This window comes from Malus sylvestris, chromosome 8, assembly GCF_916048215.2.
Source record: "Malus sylvestris chromosome 8, drMalSylv7.2, whole genome shotgun sequence".
Classification (NCBI taxonomy): Eukaryota; Viridiplantae; Streptophyta; class Magnoliopsida; order Rosales; family Rosaceae; genus Malus; species Malus sylvestris.
The window spans coordinates 16,706,599-16,724,070 of record NC_062267.1 but is presented as its reverse complement, the minus strand read 5'-3'; the positions used below and the strand labels follow the sequence as shown (position 1 = coordinate 16,724,070).

General features: G+C 40.7%; 1 protein-coding gene across 1 annotated transcript; it reads left to right on the top strand.

Annotated features, from left to right (window-relative positions):
- Positions 1–545: 545 nt before the first annotated feature.
- On the top strand, positions 546–1,220 carry LOC126631407 (uncharacterized). Its single transcript, XM_050301542.1, has 2 exons — positions 546–762; positions 847–1,220. The coding sequence occupies exons 1-2, from the start codon at positions 546–548 to the stop codon at positions 1,218–1,220; spliced, it is 591 nt and encodes a 196-aa protein (XP_050157499.1).
- The last annotated feature ends 16,252 nt before the right edge of the window (positions 1,221–17,472 follow it).

Genomic DNA, 17,472 nt, shown 5'->3' with positions numbered 1-17,472 from the left:
TCTCTACAGTGAAGTTTTATTTCTGGGATGATCCATATCTCTACAAATACTGGTCATATCAAGTGATAAGACGATGTGTGCCAGCTATTGAACAAGAAAGCATTCTGAAATTTTGCCATAGTTACGCATGCGGATGACACTTTGGACCGAGTAAGACTGCTGCCAAGGTTCTACAAAGTGGATTTTTCTGGCCTACACTCTTCAAGGATGCATATTTGTTTTGTTCTACTTGTGATCGGTGCCAACAGTTAGGCAACATATCAAAGAGAAACGAGATGCCGCAACAGAGTTTATTGGTTTTAAAGCTCTTTGATGTATGGGGAATCGATTTTATGGGTCCCTTTCCCTCTTCTTTCAACAACCAATACATCCTTGTCGCTGTAGACTACGTATCCAAGTGGGTAGAAGCAATTGCCTCACCAACTAATGATCATAAAGTAGTGCTGCGTTTTCTGCAGGGTACCATTTTCCCCAGGTTTGGCACACCATGAGTAATTATTAGTGATGGTGGTTCACATTTTATCAACAAAGCCTTTGCTACCCTCATGGTGAAATACAACATTCATGATCGTGTTGCTACTCCGTATCATCCACAAACGAGTGGGCAAGTTGAGATTTCCAATCGAGAGATCAAGAAGATTTTAGAGACAACGGTAAATGCATCACCCAAAGACTGGTCTCTCAAGCTCAATGATGAATTGTGGGTGTATAGGACAGCATATAAAACGCCTACTGGGATGTCTCCTTTTCGTTTGGTGTATGGCAAGGCTTGTCATCTTCCCATTGAATTGAAGCATAAAGCTTATTAGGTTATCAAGAGGTTGAATTTTGATTACCATGCTGCAGGCGAGAAGAGAAAACTTCAGTTGAATGAGCTTGAAGAACGGCGAAATGAGGCTTACGTAAATGCCAAAATCTACAAGGAACGCACCAAAAAGTTTCATGACAAAGCTATTATTCGAAAGGAGTTTGTACCTAGTCAGAAGGTCTTGCTCTACAACTCCAGACTTCGTCTTTTTCCAGGCAAACTGCAGTCTAAGTGGACTGGTCCCTTCGAAGTCATTCACGTTATGCCTCATGGTGCCATTGAAATCAAGAATCTGCAAAATGGAGAGTTGTTCAAGGTTAACGGGCACCGTCTCAAGCATTACTTGGATTTGATTTTACCAGAAATCAAAGAAGTTGCCTATTTTGAGGCCCCATCATCTGTCACTCCTTAGACATCCGAAATAGTCTAGCTCATGACTATAAAAAAGTGCTTCTTGGGAGGCAGCCCAAGCTTTCTCAACCTTTCCTTTGTTTCGTAGTTTTTCATTTTCGTTTATTTTTTGTTGGCATCAGTTTTAATTCCTTTCTTGCTTTCAGGAATGGTGGTGTGCAACACTTCAATTTGGGGGAGTACGTTACAAGGCATGTCGTCTCAAGTTTGTCATTGCTCATGCATATTCCTATAGAAAAATCCCGGGAAGTTTTCATACTTTACCTTTAATTGTGTATTTGTTTTGTTTTCTTTGGTTTAAACATTGAGGATCATGTTTGTTTCCAGTTTGGGGGAGGATTTCGATCTCTGTTTCTGTGTTCTGTTTTCGTTCTGTGTTCATGCTGTCAATGTTTGTTTAAAACTGTTTTAATTGGGAAGGAATTTGAACATTTTGTCTGCGCTGTGTTCTTCAATTTTTTGTCCTCTTTCAAACGATATAAAGACTTTGAAAATCAGATTTTTCTGTCAAAAGTTATGATCAAATCTCTGTCTGAAGGTCGATATTGCATGTGGTATTATCATATTTGCACCGTGCTGTTTGCAACCTCTGTTGGCATATGTTCATTTCCTCTGTTTATTTGTTCTATGTTTTGTTGTTCTATTCAAGTCTTAAGGTTATAAATATATAAAAAATAATAAAAATATATATATAAAAAAAGAGATTTTATTTTTCTTGAGTCGTTTTGTTAGACCTTCCATAAGTCAATGATAATAATTTGCTTTCTTCTAGGTCACAAACTTATTTGAATTTGTTCTTTTTATGTGAAAATTCAATTGCTTGATATGGTTAATCTAATTCTTACATAAGCATTCTCAAGTTTATTTTATACCAATAACCAATTTTAGTATGATATTCTCCTACTTAGAGAATTATATGTGGATTTTAAGTGAAAACTTATTGAACCCTTGTAAGATTTTGAGCTTCTTGCATATTCTTTCTTGTGAGTTTCATGATTGCATTATCATTCACTATAACTTGCTTCAATATCTCTCGAGGCGAAATCCGAAGTCATGCAACATTAGGGAGATGATTTAGGCCATTTTTGGATCGTTTGAGCTTTTCTAACCAGCCTTTTATGTTATATTATCCCTAATTACCCTTTTGAAGCCAAACACTTAAGCCTTTTCTTTCATCACCCGCATTCATCCCTACCCATTTAGCCTATATCAGCCATTCCCTATGGCTTAAGGAATACCAAGGGGACGTCAATGAAGAAAAGGTTGGGTTTTACATCAAAGATATGGCGTGTACTGAGGTACCATGTATAATATTTTTTTTATTTCCGAATTAAAAAAAAAAAAAAAGATCAAAAAAAAAAAAATTAGAAAAGAAGAGTTTGAAATTGTTCCATTTTTATATCATGAGTCCTGGACACCAATAATAGAAGATCTAAGTTTCAAAGAGGACCAACCGAAAGTACATGATAAGGATATCTTGGTATTTCTTAAGTGTTAGTTTTTTCCTCTCCATTCTTTGATAGCTCTTACCCTAGCCTAATGTTATAACCCTTGTAAAGACCTTTGATCCTTGGTGTTGCATTGATTTACATTAGTGGAGAGACGATATGAAGAGCAAGCTTATGGGGTTTTATTTTGCATATCATGATTTAAGTGAAACACTTTGCCCTTTAATGTGTGATTCCTTTGTGAGTGATATTCATGGTAGAGGATTTGAAGTGGAAGCTTTGGTTTGCATATACCTATCCGGGCTGAGTAAGTTATATTGATATTGGTTATGTCACTCCTTATGCTTGAGAGTGTTGTGCAAGGTTTGGTTAATTTGATTTTGGAAAAATGTTTAATTCTCTTAAGTTTGGTGACCATCTCTGGATTGCTTTGAGGCTAATTTATGGAAGGTCTATTGTTTTCCTTGTCTTTTATTTTGTTTTGCTCGAGGACTAGCAAAAGTTTAGTTTGGGGGTATTTGATAGGTGCATTATTTATCACATTTTCAGGTTAATTCTCCCTAAGTTTTGTTAAGGAATTGGTCTTAAAAGAGCCTTATTACTTTCCTTTTCTTTGTTTCAGCCAATCTGTGCATGCAAGACGTTTTTTATGCTAATTCGGCTTTCCGGATGAGTTTTAAGGCAAGGCCAATTGGAGAAGGAAGCTAAGAGGTGGAAGATCATTGTATCCAAATTTCGTAATATTTCATGGAGTCAACTCCACACTTCGGCCAGAAATCCCTAACCTCTAGTCTACTGCAACACTCGGCCTTTAGTGGGCTCCTCGACTGGTGCCTCATCACAGAGCTGAAGAAGTCTTCAAACACTTCTTCGGCCTAGTCGTCCTTTCCGACTATGAATTTTTGATATGTCATAATCAGGAATACCCCTACTTTGTTGCCCGACAGCTTGGCTACCTCCAAGGTTGCCCGGTGCCTCTACTTTCTTCCCACTCCATTCTAAGCCGATAATGCCTCTCTGGTTCCTCAGAAAGGGAGTGTAGAGACATCAAGAAAGAGTTTCAGGAGCAGTGCAAGAAATTCCACCTTCAACCAACTGTTTTTGAATCTCTCGGCATCCACACCTTCGGTGACTGGTGGGAAGAATTTACCCAGAACTTGTATAGCGCTTCGGTCGAAAACATAGTTAACAAGATTTTTAGTGACTAACCCAAAAAACTTCTGCCCCTCAATCCAAAAAGACGCCCCAGGGTATATGACTATCTCTACTTTTAATCGATTTTACTAATTAGATTTCACTTTCTCAGGCAGTCGAGTATTGAAACATGCAGACGTGGTCACCCCGACTATAGCCAAGAAAAAATTGGTCCCTTCATCCAAGAAATCTGAAATCGCCGCGTAAAATACACCGAGCAAACGGCTTTACCAGAACACCGAAATGGCAGGTGAAGCCCCTCACCCCACAAAACGCATTAAGAAATTGGCAAAGAAATGAGCACGGGAAATCCACGTTATCTCCAGCCATACCACCTGAGCGACCGCTCTTAATGCCTCTCCTCCTGCTTTTGTTGTCTAAGCCTCAGTGGAGAAACGACCATCTTCAATCAGCCTAGCAACCCAAGCTGACCCGGCCGTTGAGGTTCCTGAGGCCATAGTCGAACCAGTTGTTGTACTGTTAATCGAAAAGCTTGCAGCTCCGGGGTCAACCGTAGTACCCGTACTGGGGAAGGCAACCTCTTTGATCGGGAACAATCTCCCTAAGAATCCAAAACAATCAGCGATCATCTTAGAAGAGGTATGATTATGCTGGAAACTCCCTTCACTCATTAAATTCAAAAGTATTAACAACTCTTTTGTTTCAGGATGACGAGAGTGACGAGATTCCACCAACCGAAACTCCTTCCATCGATCTTCCCTCTGTGGTTGAGGCGACCGACCAGGTTGATCCTCCTGCAGCCGATTGTGGAAAAAGGCCTATCATTGAACCTAAAGCGATGTCAAAATCTCCAATTCACCCGTAGGACCAAGACCTTGGTATCCCCTCTTAAGAAGGGACCTCAGCTTTTGTAAGGCTTGATTACTTTGACTTGTCAATTTTGTTATAACAAGTCTGAACCGAGAAAAATATTAAATGTTAGGTGCTAAGTTATTCATTTCACCAAAAATTCTATGCGTCGAAGAGTGTTATCTATATTTCCTGGCCACCTCAGTGGTCGTCGAACGTAGATAACCTTCTTCGGCCACATGAATTAAGAAGCAGTCTAAAACACTGGGCTCGGCCATTAATCTTTCTAGGTTCGAGCAATGAACCAGGAGACATGGCCGAAGTTTCATCTCGGCAGGTCTAAAAAAATTATCTCTGCAACATTCTTTTATGATTTTCCTTTTGCCTAAATTCTCTTCTTATGCAGCCTTCATGGGAAGTCGAGTTCGATGCTCTCTTATCGAGTACTTCGGGGGCGGCTGGCCCTTCGACAGCTACAACCGGGTCTTCCGTATTAACAACCGAATCGATTGTTCTTGTTAGGTTGTTGGAACTCTTGTCTCTTTCACCTTCATAAATTCTCGAACACCAGGGCCTTGATTCAGTGGGTGCATATTTGAACGACCTCGCAGCTAATGGTCAATTAAGCATTGAGGCTATTACTCAAACGTCTTTTACCTTGGAACGAACTCGAAAATATTTTGGTATTTTCGAGAAAACTCTTCGGGCTGAAGACAACTTGAAAGCTACAATAGCTGTTTGAGATGCTCTTCATCCATAGGTCGAAGTTTTAAAGGGAAAAAAAAAGACCCTGGCCGACCTTGATCGTCTAATTATCGAACTCCAAAATCGAAGGTCAGCAATTGCTTCTGAGCTTGCTAAAGATTTTGAGTCAAGCGGTAAATCCTGCTTAACTGACTACATGGCTAGAGTGAAGCAAGTCAAGCAGCTGAAGATGGACAAGAAGAATCGGCAAGCTAAGGTCACGATGGGCGAGGTGCGGTGGTTGGAGTTGAAGGCCTTTCTTAAATCTGATTGCCCAAGAATTATTTGATTGTAACTGATTACCCAACTCCATTTGTACACCTTTTTGCGAGCTTAATGAAATGAAATTTTATTCCCACATCTCCCATGTGACTGGATAGTATTTCTTTAAAAACCTCCCGTTGATTGGTAACTTATAAACTTCACCAGTTCGATCCCTAAGATGGTCTGCTCCCTTACCAAGAACCTTATGAAAAACAAATGGTCCTTCCCAATTCGGCTACCACTTGATGAACCTGGGGTCTTTAATTCCAACAGGTAGTACGATTTGCCAAACCGACTCTCCTTTGCCGAACGTTTTTTGTCTAACTCGCTGATTATAAGCTCGCTCGGCAATCTTCATTTGTGCCACTAATAAGTTATAAGCATTAAGCCGAGCTTCTTCTAAATCTTCTAACTCTTGTCTTATAGCCCGACTGTACTTGATGCTGAACAAACTACTTTGTTCAATTATTCGCAACGAGTTTATACTTAGCTCGACTTGTAACATTACGTCGTGTCCATAAGTCAACGCATATGGAGTTGTTCCAGTGGCTGTCCATAGAGAAGTTCGATAGGCCCATAATGCTTCGTTTATCTTTAAATGCCACATACCAGGCCTTTCTTTTATCATTTTTTCGAGAATACCGATTAGGATCTTATTACTTGCTTCAGCCTGTCCATTTGCCTGTGGATAATACGGCGTAGATTGCTTGAGTCGAAGCTTTAGATTTGCCAAATATTCCTCAAACCTGTCGGATGTAAAGATCGTATGATTATCTGTTATGATTATTTCTGGCACGTAGAATCTAGTCACAATGTTTTCTTCAACAAAATTACAAACTTCTTTAGATGTTAGCTCAGCACGTGATTTAGCTTTGACTCATTTGGTGAAGTAGTCCGTTGCAATGAGTATCCACGTATGTTTGGCTAAACTAGAAGATGGTATGATTTTACCGATAACATCCATGGCCCATCCTTAGAACGACCATGGTTTGGTGACAGAATGTAATGATTCGGCCGGTAATCTCTGTATAGGCCCATGGATTTGACACTGTACATAACCATTTGCGTACTTAATACAGTCCTTCAGAATACTTAGCCAGAAATAGCTATGCAGCCGAAGCAGCCACCGCATTTTTCATCCAGATTAGTGGTCACTGCAAATTCCTTCGTGTACTTCTGCCATTGCTTGAGCAGCTTCCTGCGAGCCGAGGCACAGCAACAGTAACCCATCCTCACCTTTTTTATACAACTCATTCTGGTATAAAATGTAGTTTGTGGCATGAACCCTTGTCTGTCAATCGTGTTTTTCGTTGGGGTTATCAATATATCGCATAATCATCATTCTCTAATCATCTGGTAATGCCTCGCCAACACAAACCTTAATAATGTCTTTCCATTCTAACAACAAAGGCAAGGACATGACCCATGTACGGATCACGCAATCACGTTGGAGAACTTGCTGATTAATCAAGGCTGAATGTGTTTCGTATTCGGCCTGATTATTCACACAATCGAAGTCGAGCTTGAGAGAAAAATACCAACGATTATGAGTGGGGGATTGAATAACGATCCCAACACCAGCCGAGACTAAAGTACTAGAACCATATAGGGAAGGGTGTTGGGCCCCAAACTCATACGGGGAAGGGTGTTGGGCCAAAAAATCAGCGAGAGCTTGACCTTTGATAGCTTGCTAGGGCATATATTGCAAGCTAAACTCAGAAAAAGCCATCGTCCACTTGCCGATTCGGCCCTTTATAATTGACCGAGTGAGCATGTAATGAATGACATCGGTCTGGGCGATGACCTGAGTGACTGACAGGAGCATGTAATGTCTGAGTTTTGATGCAGCAAAAAATAGGGCGAGACAAAGCTTCTTGCCCAACATCATTATCTTGTGCAAGAAGGCATCCGATGGATTCTTCAGCTGCCAAGATATATAGCTTAAGAGGTCGGCCCCATCGTGGTGTGACGAGGATAGGTGGAGTTGTTAAGGAGACCTCGATCTATGTAAATGCCTCTTAGTACTCTGCACGCCAATCGAATATGTCGGAGTCCTTAAGCTTCAAAAGCATGGAGAAGGCTTTCATTTTCTCGGTCAAATTAGCAATAAATTGACAGAGAAAGTTGATATTGTCGAGTTCAAGAATCGATGAGAAGGCTGGTGGAAAGGCTTATAACCAGCTTTGATGTGTAATTCATGTTTAACAAGGGTCCGATCAAGGCCCGACAACTCATGATAACTCCAAGCAAAATAATCTTTAAACTCATTGAGTAATTGACAGAGTTCGATTTTCATGAAATGGGGTAACAATGCACTAACAAATAACGACCGAAGGTCATCACTCGTTCCAACACTTATTTCTTCTAAAGGGTCATTAACTTGGGGTCGATTGTCTCCGAGTTCAGCCGGTACGGCCTGAACTTTATCTAACGATAGCACTGGGTCATTATCTTCCTCGACCAAAAATTCTATTAAGTTGATGCCCAAACGTGGATACTTGGAAATAGCATACCAATGAGCCAGCAGTCATTCCATCGTGGATGAAACCGCAGCCCGGCACTATTCTTTTGTGGCGTCAGTCATCAGTGTAGGTAATTAAGTCGGCCAAGCCGAGTCTTGCCGAATCCTGGTGTACAGTCTTAGCGCCAACTTCGATGGCTTTCTGGACTGAGATCTAGGTCAGCCGTCCATCTTCATTAAAACCCTGCAAGGTAATGTAGCCAATGTGATTGTCATAATAACGGGCCTAAATCATATTGGTTTCAAATAGCTGAGTATCGACTGGGTGGACCACAACCAATTTGCCGTCCCAAAAAATGAGAACTTTGTATAAGGAAGAAGGAATGCAATTCGTTTGATGAATCCAATCCTGACCGAACAAAGCATTATATTTAGTCTTGGAGTCGATGATGAAAAATACGATCATGTGATTATGACCTGCAATGTTTACCTTTAAAGGGATCACTCATTTGGTTTGGGACTTATCACCGACGAAGCTGCTCATGGTTGTCCCCGATGGGATGAGTTCATCGTTGGATGTAATGCTTTCATGATGGATACGGGCATGATATTGATCGTCGCCCCGTAATCGACGAATATTTTGGAGATTTGGTAACCTTCAATGTGGGCCGTGACATACAACGGCTTTAAATGTTGAAGATTAGTTGAGGATGAGCAAGGAAACAATATGGTTAGGGCTGTTTTAAGTTTGTCGTCGTTGTTTGCTTACTCATCTTCGTTAGTGGTGATGAAATCAACTTGTGTTGCTTCCTCAGTCACCACATCACCATCCAAGAAATTTGGTTGGTGTGTAGTTGGCTGGAATTCAGCCGTAGAATATGGACCATGTTGATTTCCATGTTCTCAATTACTAAAGGGCCCATTAGATCATAGTCGTCATCTTCCAAGTTATCAAGGACTGCAGCATCGTTCTTTAGAACATCTTTGGCCTTATTATCGTGTGTCTCACCACTTACTTGCTCTTGTGCCAGGTAACCTAACCTTGCTTCCTTATGACTGTTGTCTTCGAGGCCATTTTATTTTAGTGTTTGATTTTGCCCCTATAGTGCTTTACGAGCTCATTCCTCACAGGTGATCCGAGCGTCCCTTGTGTCTAGGTAGGCATCCAGCCATGCCACCTGATCTTTTTCATCGGTTGTAAGACCAAAGAGAGATACGGCCGAGAAGACTTCGAAGTGGTGTCATAAATATTGAAGGTTTTCAAGAGAAAAATTGAAGCTTGACCATATCAATATCCGTATACGGATCGACCTTAAAGCCAAGGACCCTAGCTTCTCAGATGTGTTGGAACCTGGTTTTCATTGCTGGATCGGTGGTTTTCTAGATAATATGTTCAGCATCAGGGCAAGTTAGTGCCAGGTCGAGGGTTTCTTGACATGCCATAGGCAGGTCGTACAAGTCATTGGCAAAATGTTCCTTATGAAATTCGTGCATGTACTCCAAGGATTCATCGAGGAATGGAGGGTGTAAGGTTCACCGGACCTTTATTAATGGAACTTACGGGGGCAATGGGGGAAGCTTGCTTTCGGCTTCTTTTCTGAAATGCTCGAAACGAGCTTTCATCTCTCCGGGGCGAAGAAGGAGTTTGATATGTTTCTTAGACTCTTCAATGGTGGTTTTAAAGTCGTAAGCAATTACCTTTTTCTCTTAAAGTAATTCGACCATGATGGTCGAGGTACGTCGGTAATCGTCACTTCTTGTTGCCTCTTTCGGCTGCCATTTAGTAGTCGGAATAGCTTGTACTGCCTGTCGTCGAGCCATGCAATCTATCAATTATTGTCGACGTTTTTGAGATTTGGATAGTGCAATATACATACCAATGGGGGAATTGTAACTATACCAACGTTGGTCTCGTGGCTCAGGCGATTTGAAGGTTTTTTTATTAGCCGACGAACTCGAGCTGCTGGAATTACACGAGTAATAATCCTCATTATAAAATGACGCATTGAAGTCAAGGCACCGTCTGGCCGAGGTAGGACCATCTGTCCGTTCTTAAGGACCGAGCCTATCGAACACTTTCTGGCATTGGCCTCCACCAAGTTCATTTGGGGGTGTCGTCACAGACTTGGATGGTTATCGTGGTGTTAATCTCTCCTTGGGTTCAGTTAATACGACGCGTGCCCTACAATTGCTGCATAAAATCATCGGCCCGTCAATTTCTTCTGCACAGGAATCTGCCATAGGTCAATCTTGAGTCGTGGCTGAGTTCTTTGGGACATCTTGTATTAGGATAAACTAGGCCTTCCCTTTCCCTTTTCTCTTGGGCAAATGGGCGTCTACCATGCCAATTGTTGCCGAAGGGAATGGATCAGCGTCAATCGTTATTTGTTTTTCAGGAAACTTTAGCTTGCCTTTGTCAATCCAGCTTTGAATATCATCACAGAATACGACACAATTGTTTGTGGTATGCTTAGTTGAGTTATGGTACTTGCAATACGTCTTGCCTTTAAGCTCTTCGGCCTTGGGAATGTTATGTCCTAGCCGAAGTTTGATAATCTTGGCTAACAACAATTTTACCTCGGCCTTTATGATATCAAAAATATAAACTTTCGATGTTTTCATCGTCTCTTCAGTGGTTGAGCGGGTTTTGGCATCTTTGGAATTAATTTGAGTCAATGCCTTACACACATATGGTTTATCTATTACTATCTCGGCCACGTTCACACTGACGTATTGGGAATCTTCGCCTTCGGCCGATGCGTAGCTGACCGTGGTATTTTTCTAAATCCTTCCTCAGGAAGGGGATTTTGAGATGTTTTCTTCACGGAGCAAATAATCATATTGCTCGACATGTTGGGCTAATTCATACATATCCTGGAAGTTTGCCCCTAGGAATCTCTTTTTATACTCCACGTCGAGCCCATTCAGAGCAAGCCTAACAAATTCAACTTCAGGAAGAGGTACTCGGCACCAATTCTTGGTAGATTTAAACCTTGTAAGATAGTCCATTGGTGACTCATCAGATGCTTAAGCCATCCTAGCCAATGAAGAAACTGACATTTCCATCCCTGCCCAATAGAACTGTTCATAAAACTTCTCGACCAATTCCTCCTAACCTTGGATAGAATTAGGTGGGAGGTTGATATACCATGCGAATGCTGAGCCTGTCAACGAAAAGTTGAACAACCGTAGTTTATGGAAATCACTATTGACATCTCCGCATTGCGCAGTGAAACAGGCCACATGTTCTAACGAGGATAAGGACGATTCTCCAGCTAAAAGGCTAAAATATGGACACTTGAAACCTTTAGGATATTCGGACTTTTCCACATAAGCTGGATATGGATGGACGAATTTCGGGAACTTCAGCCCCTTTTTCATGGCCGAATCGATCATCCGTTGGACTTTGATCATATTGACGAATGTTGCTTCCATTCTCTATTCGAATCCATCTAACCTACTACTTGATCCTCCTCTTTTTTCTAAGTCAATCATTTTAGGCCGAGTTGACACTACTTCGGCCTGTAGCGGATTACGTGGAAGTTGCTGAGCCTGATCAACAGGTCCTCATTCGAAGACTTTGCTAACTAATAATTCGAGCAATTTGGTGTGGGTCTCACCATTACTTCATATTACCTTGAGCAAATTGTTCATTTTGTGAACAACTATCTGTTCAACTTGTCGAGATTGTTCATTAAGTCACCTTCAAAGAAACGACCTGGTTTGAGGGTCAGAGCCTTCACCACCATTTTCGTCGCAGTCCTTCATTATTCCTTCAATGAAAATGTCTGTGGCTCGATTGGGTACCTCTGTGTTTCGAGGCTGGATACCTAGACAAACTTTCTTTTCTCGGTGTGTTACACTTACAGCCTTAAGGGTCACAGCAACAAGAAGATTTCGCACATGTGACACTTCTTGTCCAGGACTCTGAACTAGCAGATCGGCCGTTGATTTTCCCAGGGTTGTTTTCTTTTTAACTGATCGTGTTTCGATGGTCATGAACTTCATAGTTTTAGCACTAGGTCCCATCGGGCATGCCAAAATGTTGACCCTAAAAACTACTAAGCCTACGTGACGCGCAGGCCGAGTAACTAATGATCTAACTCGTCGGTCGAGCTCAGCCAAGGAGTAAAATGTGTTGATGTTACGTTGGGTGTGCTGCTGACTTCTTGATCTCGCAATTACGGCTAAGGAAGGAACATGTCTCGGCCTTTGGGTTCTATAGCCTGAAGATAAGGCTACTAATTCTACGAAGTTCACAAATCATCGGCACCAGATTCGGTTACAATGATTATATTCGTTAAAGTATAAGCATGCTGAATAGACACCAAACTATACGGGCACAAGTACTCAAAACAAATGTACGTCTTGATTGTGAAAGTGGTTCGGCCGTCAAAATGCCGAACTCTAAAACCTATTTGTGAATAACCAATCATAAACAACTCAGCGTTCAATGTGTCAAGCCCAGTAATTCGTAACACATCACTTCACCCAGAAAGCTAATGAGATAACCTTTACCAATAAGGATTCAAAAATCCTTCTCGACCGAGACTTGGATAGATAACTAGTCGACCTCGACGCAGTGCTGTTTATCCAAACTGAAGGTGCTCCGCGGTCGACTAATTCTACGACAACAGTGTTGTTTATCTAAATTGAAGATGTGCACCGGTTACCTTCACTGTGCTGTTTATCCAAACTGAAGATGTGTCGACGGAAAAGGAAAAGAAAAATCTTAAGGTTGTTGAGAAGTTTCGAGAAAGCGAGGGTCTGCGCATGGCAGTTTGTGTGTTGAATTAGAGGGGGCTTTAATGATGTCCTCCTCCCTCTATTTATAGTAGTCAACCTACTTCCAATCGAATCATAACCATACTCGGATTAGAACTCCTTCCCCTGATCGAACCTTATCTCAACCAGTCCTACTCCTACTAGGACTTTGACTTAACCCTCTTATTAGGCCGCATTCAATCCCAAACTCCAACATCCTTATCTTGTCGAAACTCCTTCTTGTATCAGGATTCAACTATCCATGGATTCCTAATAGGACACGGTCGGCCTTGGCTATGTGGCCCATAAACCGAATGACCCCCAATGACTCCTAAGTACGGCCTCTGGGCCGAGAACAACTCTAAACTCGACCCAAACCAATATTTTGGGCCCAAACACATTCCTAATCTAATAGGACTGCAGCATGTTCATCTTTTTTCCCTTAAATATTCGCACTAAAGATAAAACATACACTTGGAAAGGAAAAATAATATGAATCACTACCCTAGGTCGGTTTTAACTGTTTCATCAGTTTTTAATGTGTTGTTTGTGTTTTTGACTTGAGTAAAGTCACGCGCGAGAGGTCTTTGTTTCAATTAGAAATATATGTGTTGAATTAATAGTTTAAATGATCTATTAGTTGCATAGCCATTTGGATAGGCTTCTCTCTATTTAGCAGTTTACAGCGTTCTGTCTTTGATTTGTTTGGATGACATATTTATAGCTAGAAATGGAAGCAAGCAAATTTCTGAAATATAAATTGGTTAACTATTTGGGAGTCATATTTTGAATTACGATACCCGCTACACAAATTTATCAACAAACGAGAAATGCTAAAGAGACTCTTAAAAGAGAGAGGAAGGTTTGTTAGTGTTGATCCTAATCAAGTACAAGTTGACAAAGGGAGATACTAAAGGTTTGTAGTTCGTTTAATGTACTTTGTACACACAAGACCAGACCTTACTTATGGCTTGAGTGTAGTAAGTCAATACATATATGCATTTCAAGTCAATACACACAAAACAAATCATATTGAAGTTGATTGATTATTCATCAAAGAAAAATTGAAAGGGAAAATAATTGACAGCCACAATAAGATGGAAGATAAATTGGCAAATATTCTCAAAAAGGCTATTTCAAGTCATAAGTTTTGAAGTTTCTTATACAAGTTAAGCATGTGCGACATATATGCACCAACTTGTGGGGGAGTGTTAACTATATATTCCTGTAATCTCATAATTCTTAGTTTAGTGTGATTTCATGTAAATTAATTATTTCCTTATTGTTATGATTGTATCATCTTATAAATTCCTCCTTGAGACAGATGAATAGAGATACAATACTTTCCAAAAAGCATTCCCTTTTGCATCTTTCAGTTTTAAAGGGATGGTGTTGGATTACTGAACTTCCGTTAATCATTGCTACATAGTTTTGACATTCTACAGAACGCGTTCTGCAATCTGATGAAGTTATTTATGGCGCGTTTACGTAAGGGTAATGGGAGTTAAGAAATGGAATTCAATTCCGATTACGGATTACAATAGTGTTTACTAACATGAGAGGAATAAAAAATCGTGTGGGAACCAGATGAATTCCGAAATTTTCCAAAGTTGGATTATCTAGCAATAGGTGGTAATTGATTTCCTTGAATTGGTGTCCTCCAGGAATCAGACTTTTGTTCCTAAATTGCCCTCTGAATTATTCTTCTGCAAGTCCACCCAAATTGGGAGGTGGCAAGTGTGGTGGGAGGATGTGAATATGGGAGGCAATGGGTGTATCTGTGAATATGGGAGGTTGTGGGGCTGAGGGAGAAAAGGATATGGAGGATTAGGGGAGCATGGAGGACCTGTGAGTATGATAGGTGGTGGGAAGGGCTGTGAGGGCTGGGAAAGAAAAAGGCAGAAAGGCCTAAAGTCCTCTCCATTTTATAACTTGAACATCTGAAAGGAGATTTTCTAAAATTCTTTATGGTGTAGAAATGTACATTTGGATGGTTCTGGTACCTGAAGCCTTTCTAGACATAGCTGCAAGCTTTTCCTCCAATTCTTGCTTTACAGATGTAAGGGTGGATGCCCAGACTTGCTCCTCAGCTAATTGTTGTCTCTCTTGCTGCCTCAAGTGTGACTCTTGCTACAAGAAATTTACCACTGTTTAAACGAAGAGGCGTGGGAGACAGGGAGTGCTCTGGAAGTCGATGACGAAAAGATGGGGATGAGAGGATGGGAGGGAGAAAATATAAAGTTTGTAAAGATAAATTTAATTTTATATAGATAAACTTAATTTTCAATAATTATGGTATAAAAATAATTTATTTTCAACAAGGACAATTTAGTAATCAAGCTAGTTTTAATTCTGATTCCAGTGAGCTAGTAAACAATATATATGGAATCAATATCATTTGTATTCCGATTCCAGTTAATTATGTTTCCTCCTCAATTCAATTCCTCCTCAATTCAATTCCCTTCAATTTGATTACGGATTAGTAAACGAGTCCTTAGTGTTGTATGATTGTACATACTACTGTTCGATTACTGGTAGCATACTAATATTGCGTATGTAAATATGGATCTGCAATTGCAATTAATCTAACCTAAACACGAATATTATTTTGTAAGTCCTTTGGTCTTGAAGGCAGTAAAAAAAAAGGTACCAAATGCGCTTGATTGTCAATATATTATTTTAATGGCGATAATTTATTAAGCTTATATATATACTAGGTTGGGGTAATTAGTAGTGGCACATGATAAGGATTTTACCACACACGCAAAAGGTTTCAAAACTCCTATAATACTGGCAAGAATGACAAAGTTATTGTAGTATAAACGGATCTCGTAAGGTCGTTCCCTACAGGGATTATTCAATAATTCGAAGCAAATCAAATTCCAATTAATTATTGTAAAATAGAAATTTGAGATGATTGATTTTTATGACCTAATTTCATAAAACGAATTTAATTAATAAAAATAAAACAATCTGCAATATTAAAGCTGAAGGAAAAGGAAACAGTTTTTTAAATACCAATTTATAAAAGCACTAGGGTTTCACCATCACCTAGCAATCCTATGCATTTTTTACCAATTACTTATGATCTGCACATGCCATTTTGAAGGTTAGGTTTTCCTAATATATATCCTACTTGGAACCTCCAACATAGAACGTATATCTAACATGCAATCCATCCAGACGTTCGGATCAGATATGAACATGAAAGACTTATTATGTTTTATGAAAACTCTTTGAAAAACCATACAACCCTTAAGACGCGATGTTCATCTTAAGTGAAATTACAATTATTAATCACAAGATGCCAAGGCCAATTTCAGGTAACCTTCCGACCAAAATTGTATCAAATTACTTTTCTAAAGATCCTAATGGTGATCAGGTATTAAGACATTTAGATTGTTTTAATCACGATGATTAATAATTCAAAGTATGCATGCAATGTCACATCCCAGCCCGAGGTCCACCACATCCCAGCCCGAGGTCCACCACATCCCGAGCCCGCTCCACCACCGTAGCATGATATTGTCTGCTTTGCGCCCCGACTATGCCCTCACGATTTTCTTTCTGGGAACTCACACTAGAACTTCCCAGTGGGTCACCCATCATGGGATTGCTCTCGCCCGCTACTCGCTTAACTTTAGAGTTACGATGCAACCTGAAGCCAATGAGCTCCCAAAAGGCCTCATGCTAGGTAGGGATAGGAATATACATATAGGGATCACTCCCCTGGGCGATGTGGGATCTTACAATCCACCCCCCTTAAGGGGCCCGACGACCTCATCGGCACACCACGGCCAAGGTTAGGCTCTAATACCAAATTGTCACATCCCAGCTAGAGCTCCACCGCATCTTGGGCCTGCTCCACCATCGTAGCATGATATTGCCCGCTTTGGGCCTTGACTACGCCCTCACGGTTTTTTTTCTGGGAACTCACACGAGAACTTCCCAGTGGGTCACCCATCATGAGATTGCTCTCTCGCGCTACTCTGCTTAACTTCAAAATTCCGATGGAACCCGAAGCCAGTGAGGTCCCGAAAGGCCTCATGCTAGGTAGGGATACGAATATACATATAGGGATCACCCCCTGGGCGATGTGGGATTTTCGGCCAAACCACAACGAGTTAGACATCGTGTGAGGTACCATTATTTTCATCTCTACGAGAACTACAACTTTTGTTTTTGAATCACTCGATTTCGTTAAGTATTGACAAAGTTATTAACATTTAAAGCTTGTTCACCTTTCCGGCCGAAATTTGGCATTCCCTTCCGTTTAGCTTCGGCGAGCAACAACCACACTAGGCCTTTGGGCCTTTCTTGCCGAGCCCAAATCAACCCTTTTAGGTTTTTGTTTTAAAGGGCTTTGGGGCCTTGTAGGTTAAAGTCTAAACCCAAATTTAGTTTGGTTTTATTTTTGTTTCTCAAAAACCATAAGGCCTTAGGCCCGTGACACCAAACCCTTAACCCATATGGGATATTCTGTTTGGGAATATTCCATCCGTCAGAGAATATTCCGTCCGTCAAGAAATATTCCGTTAGGGAATATTCCCCCTGTTGACCTTCCAGAA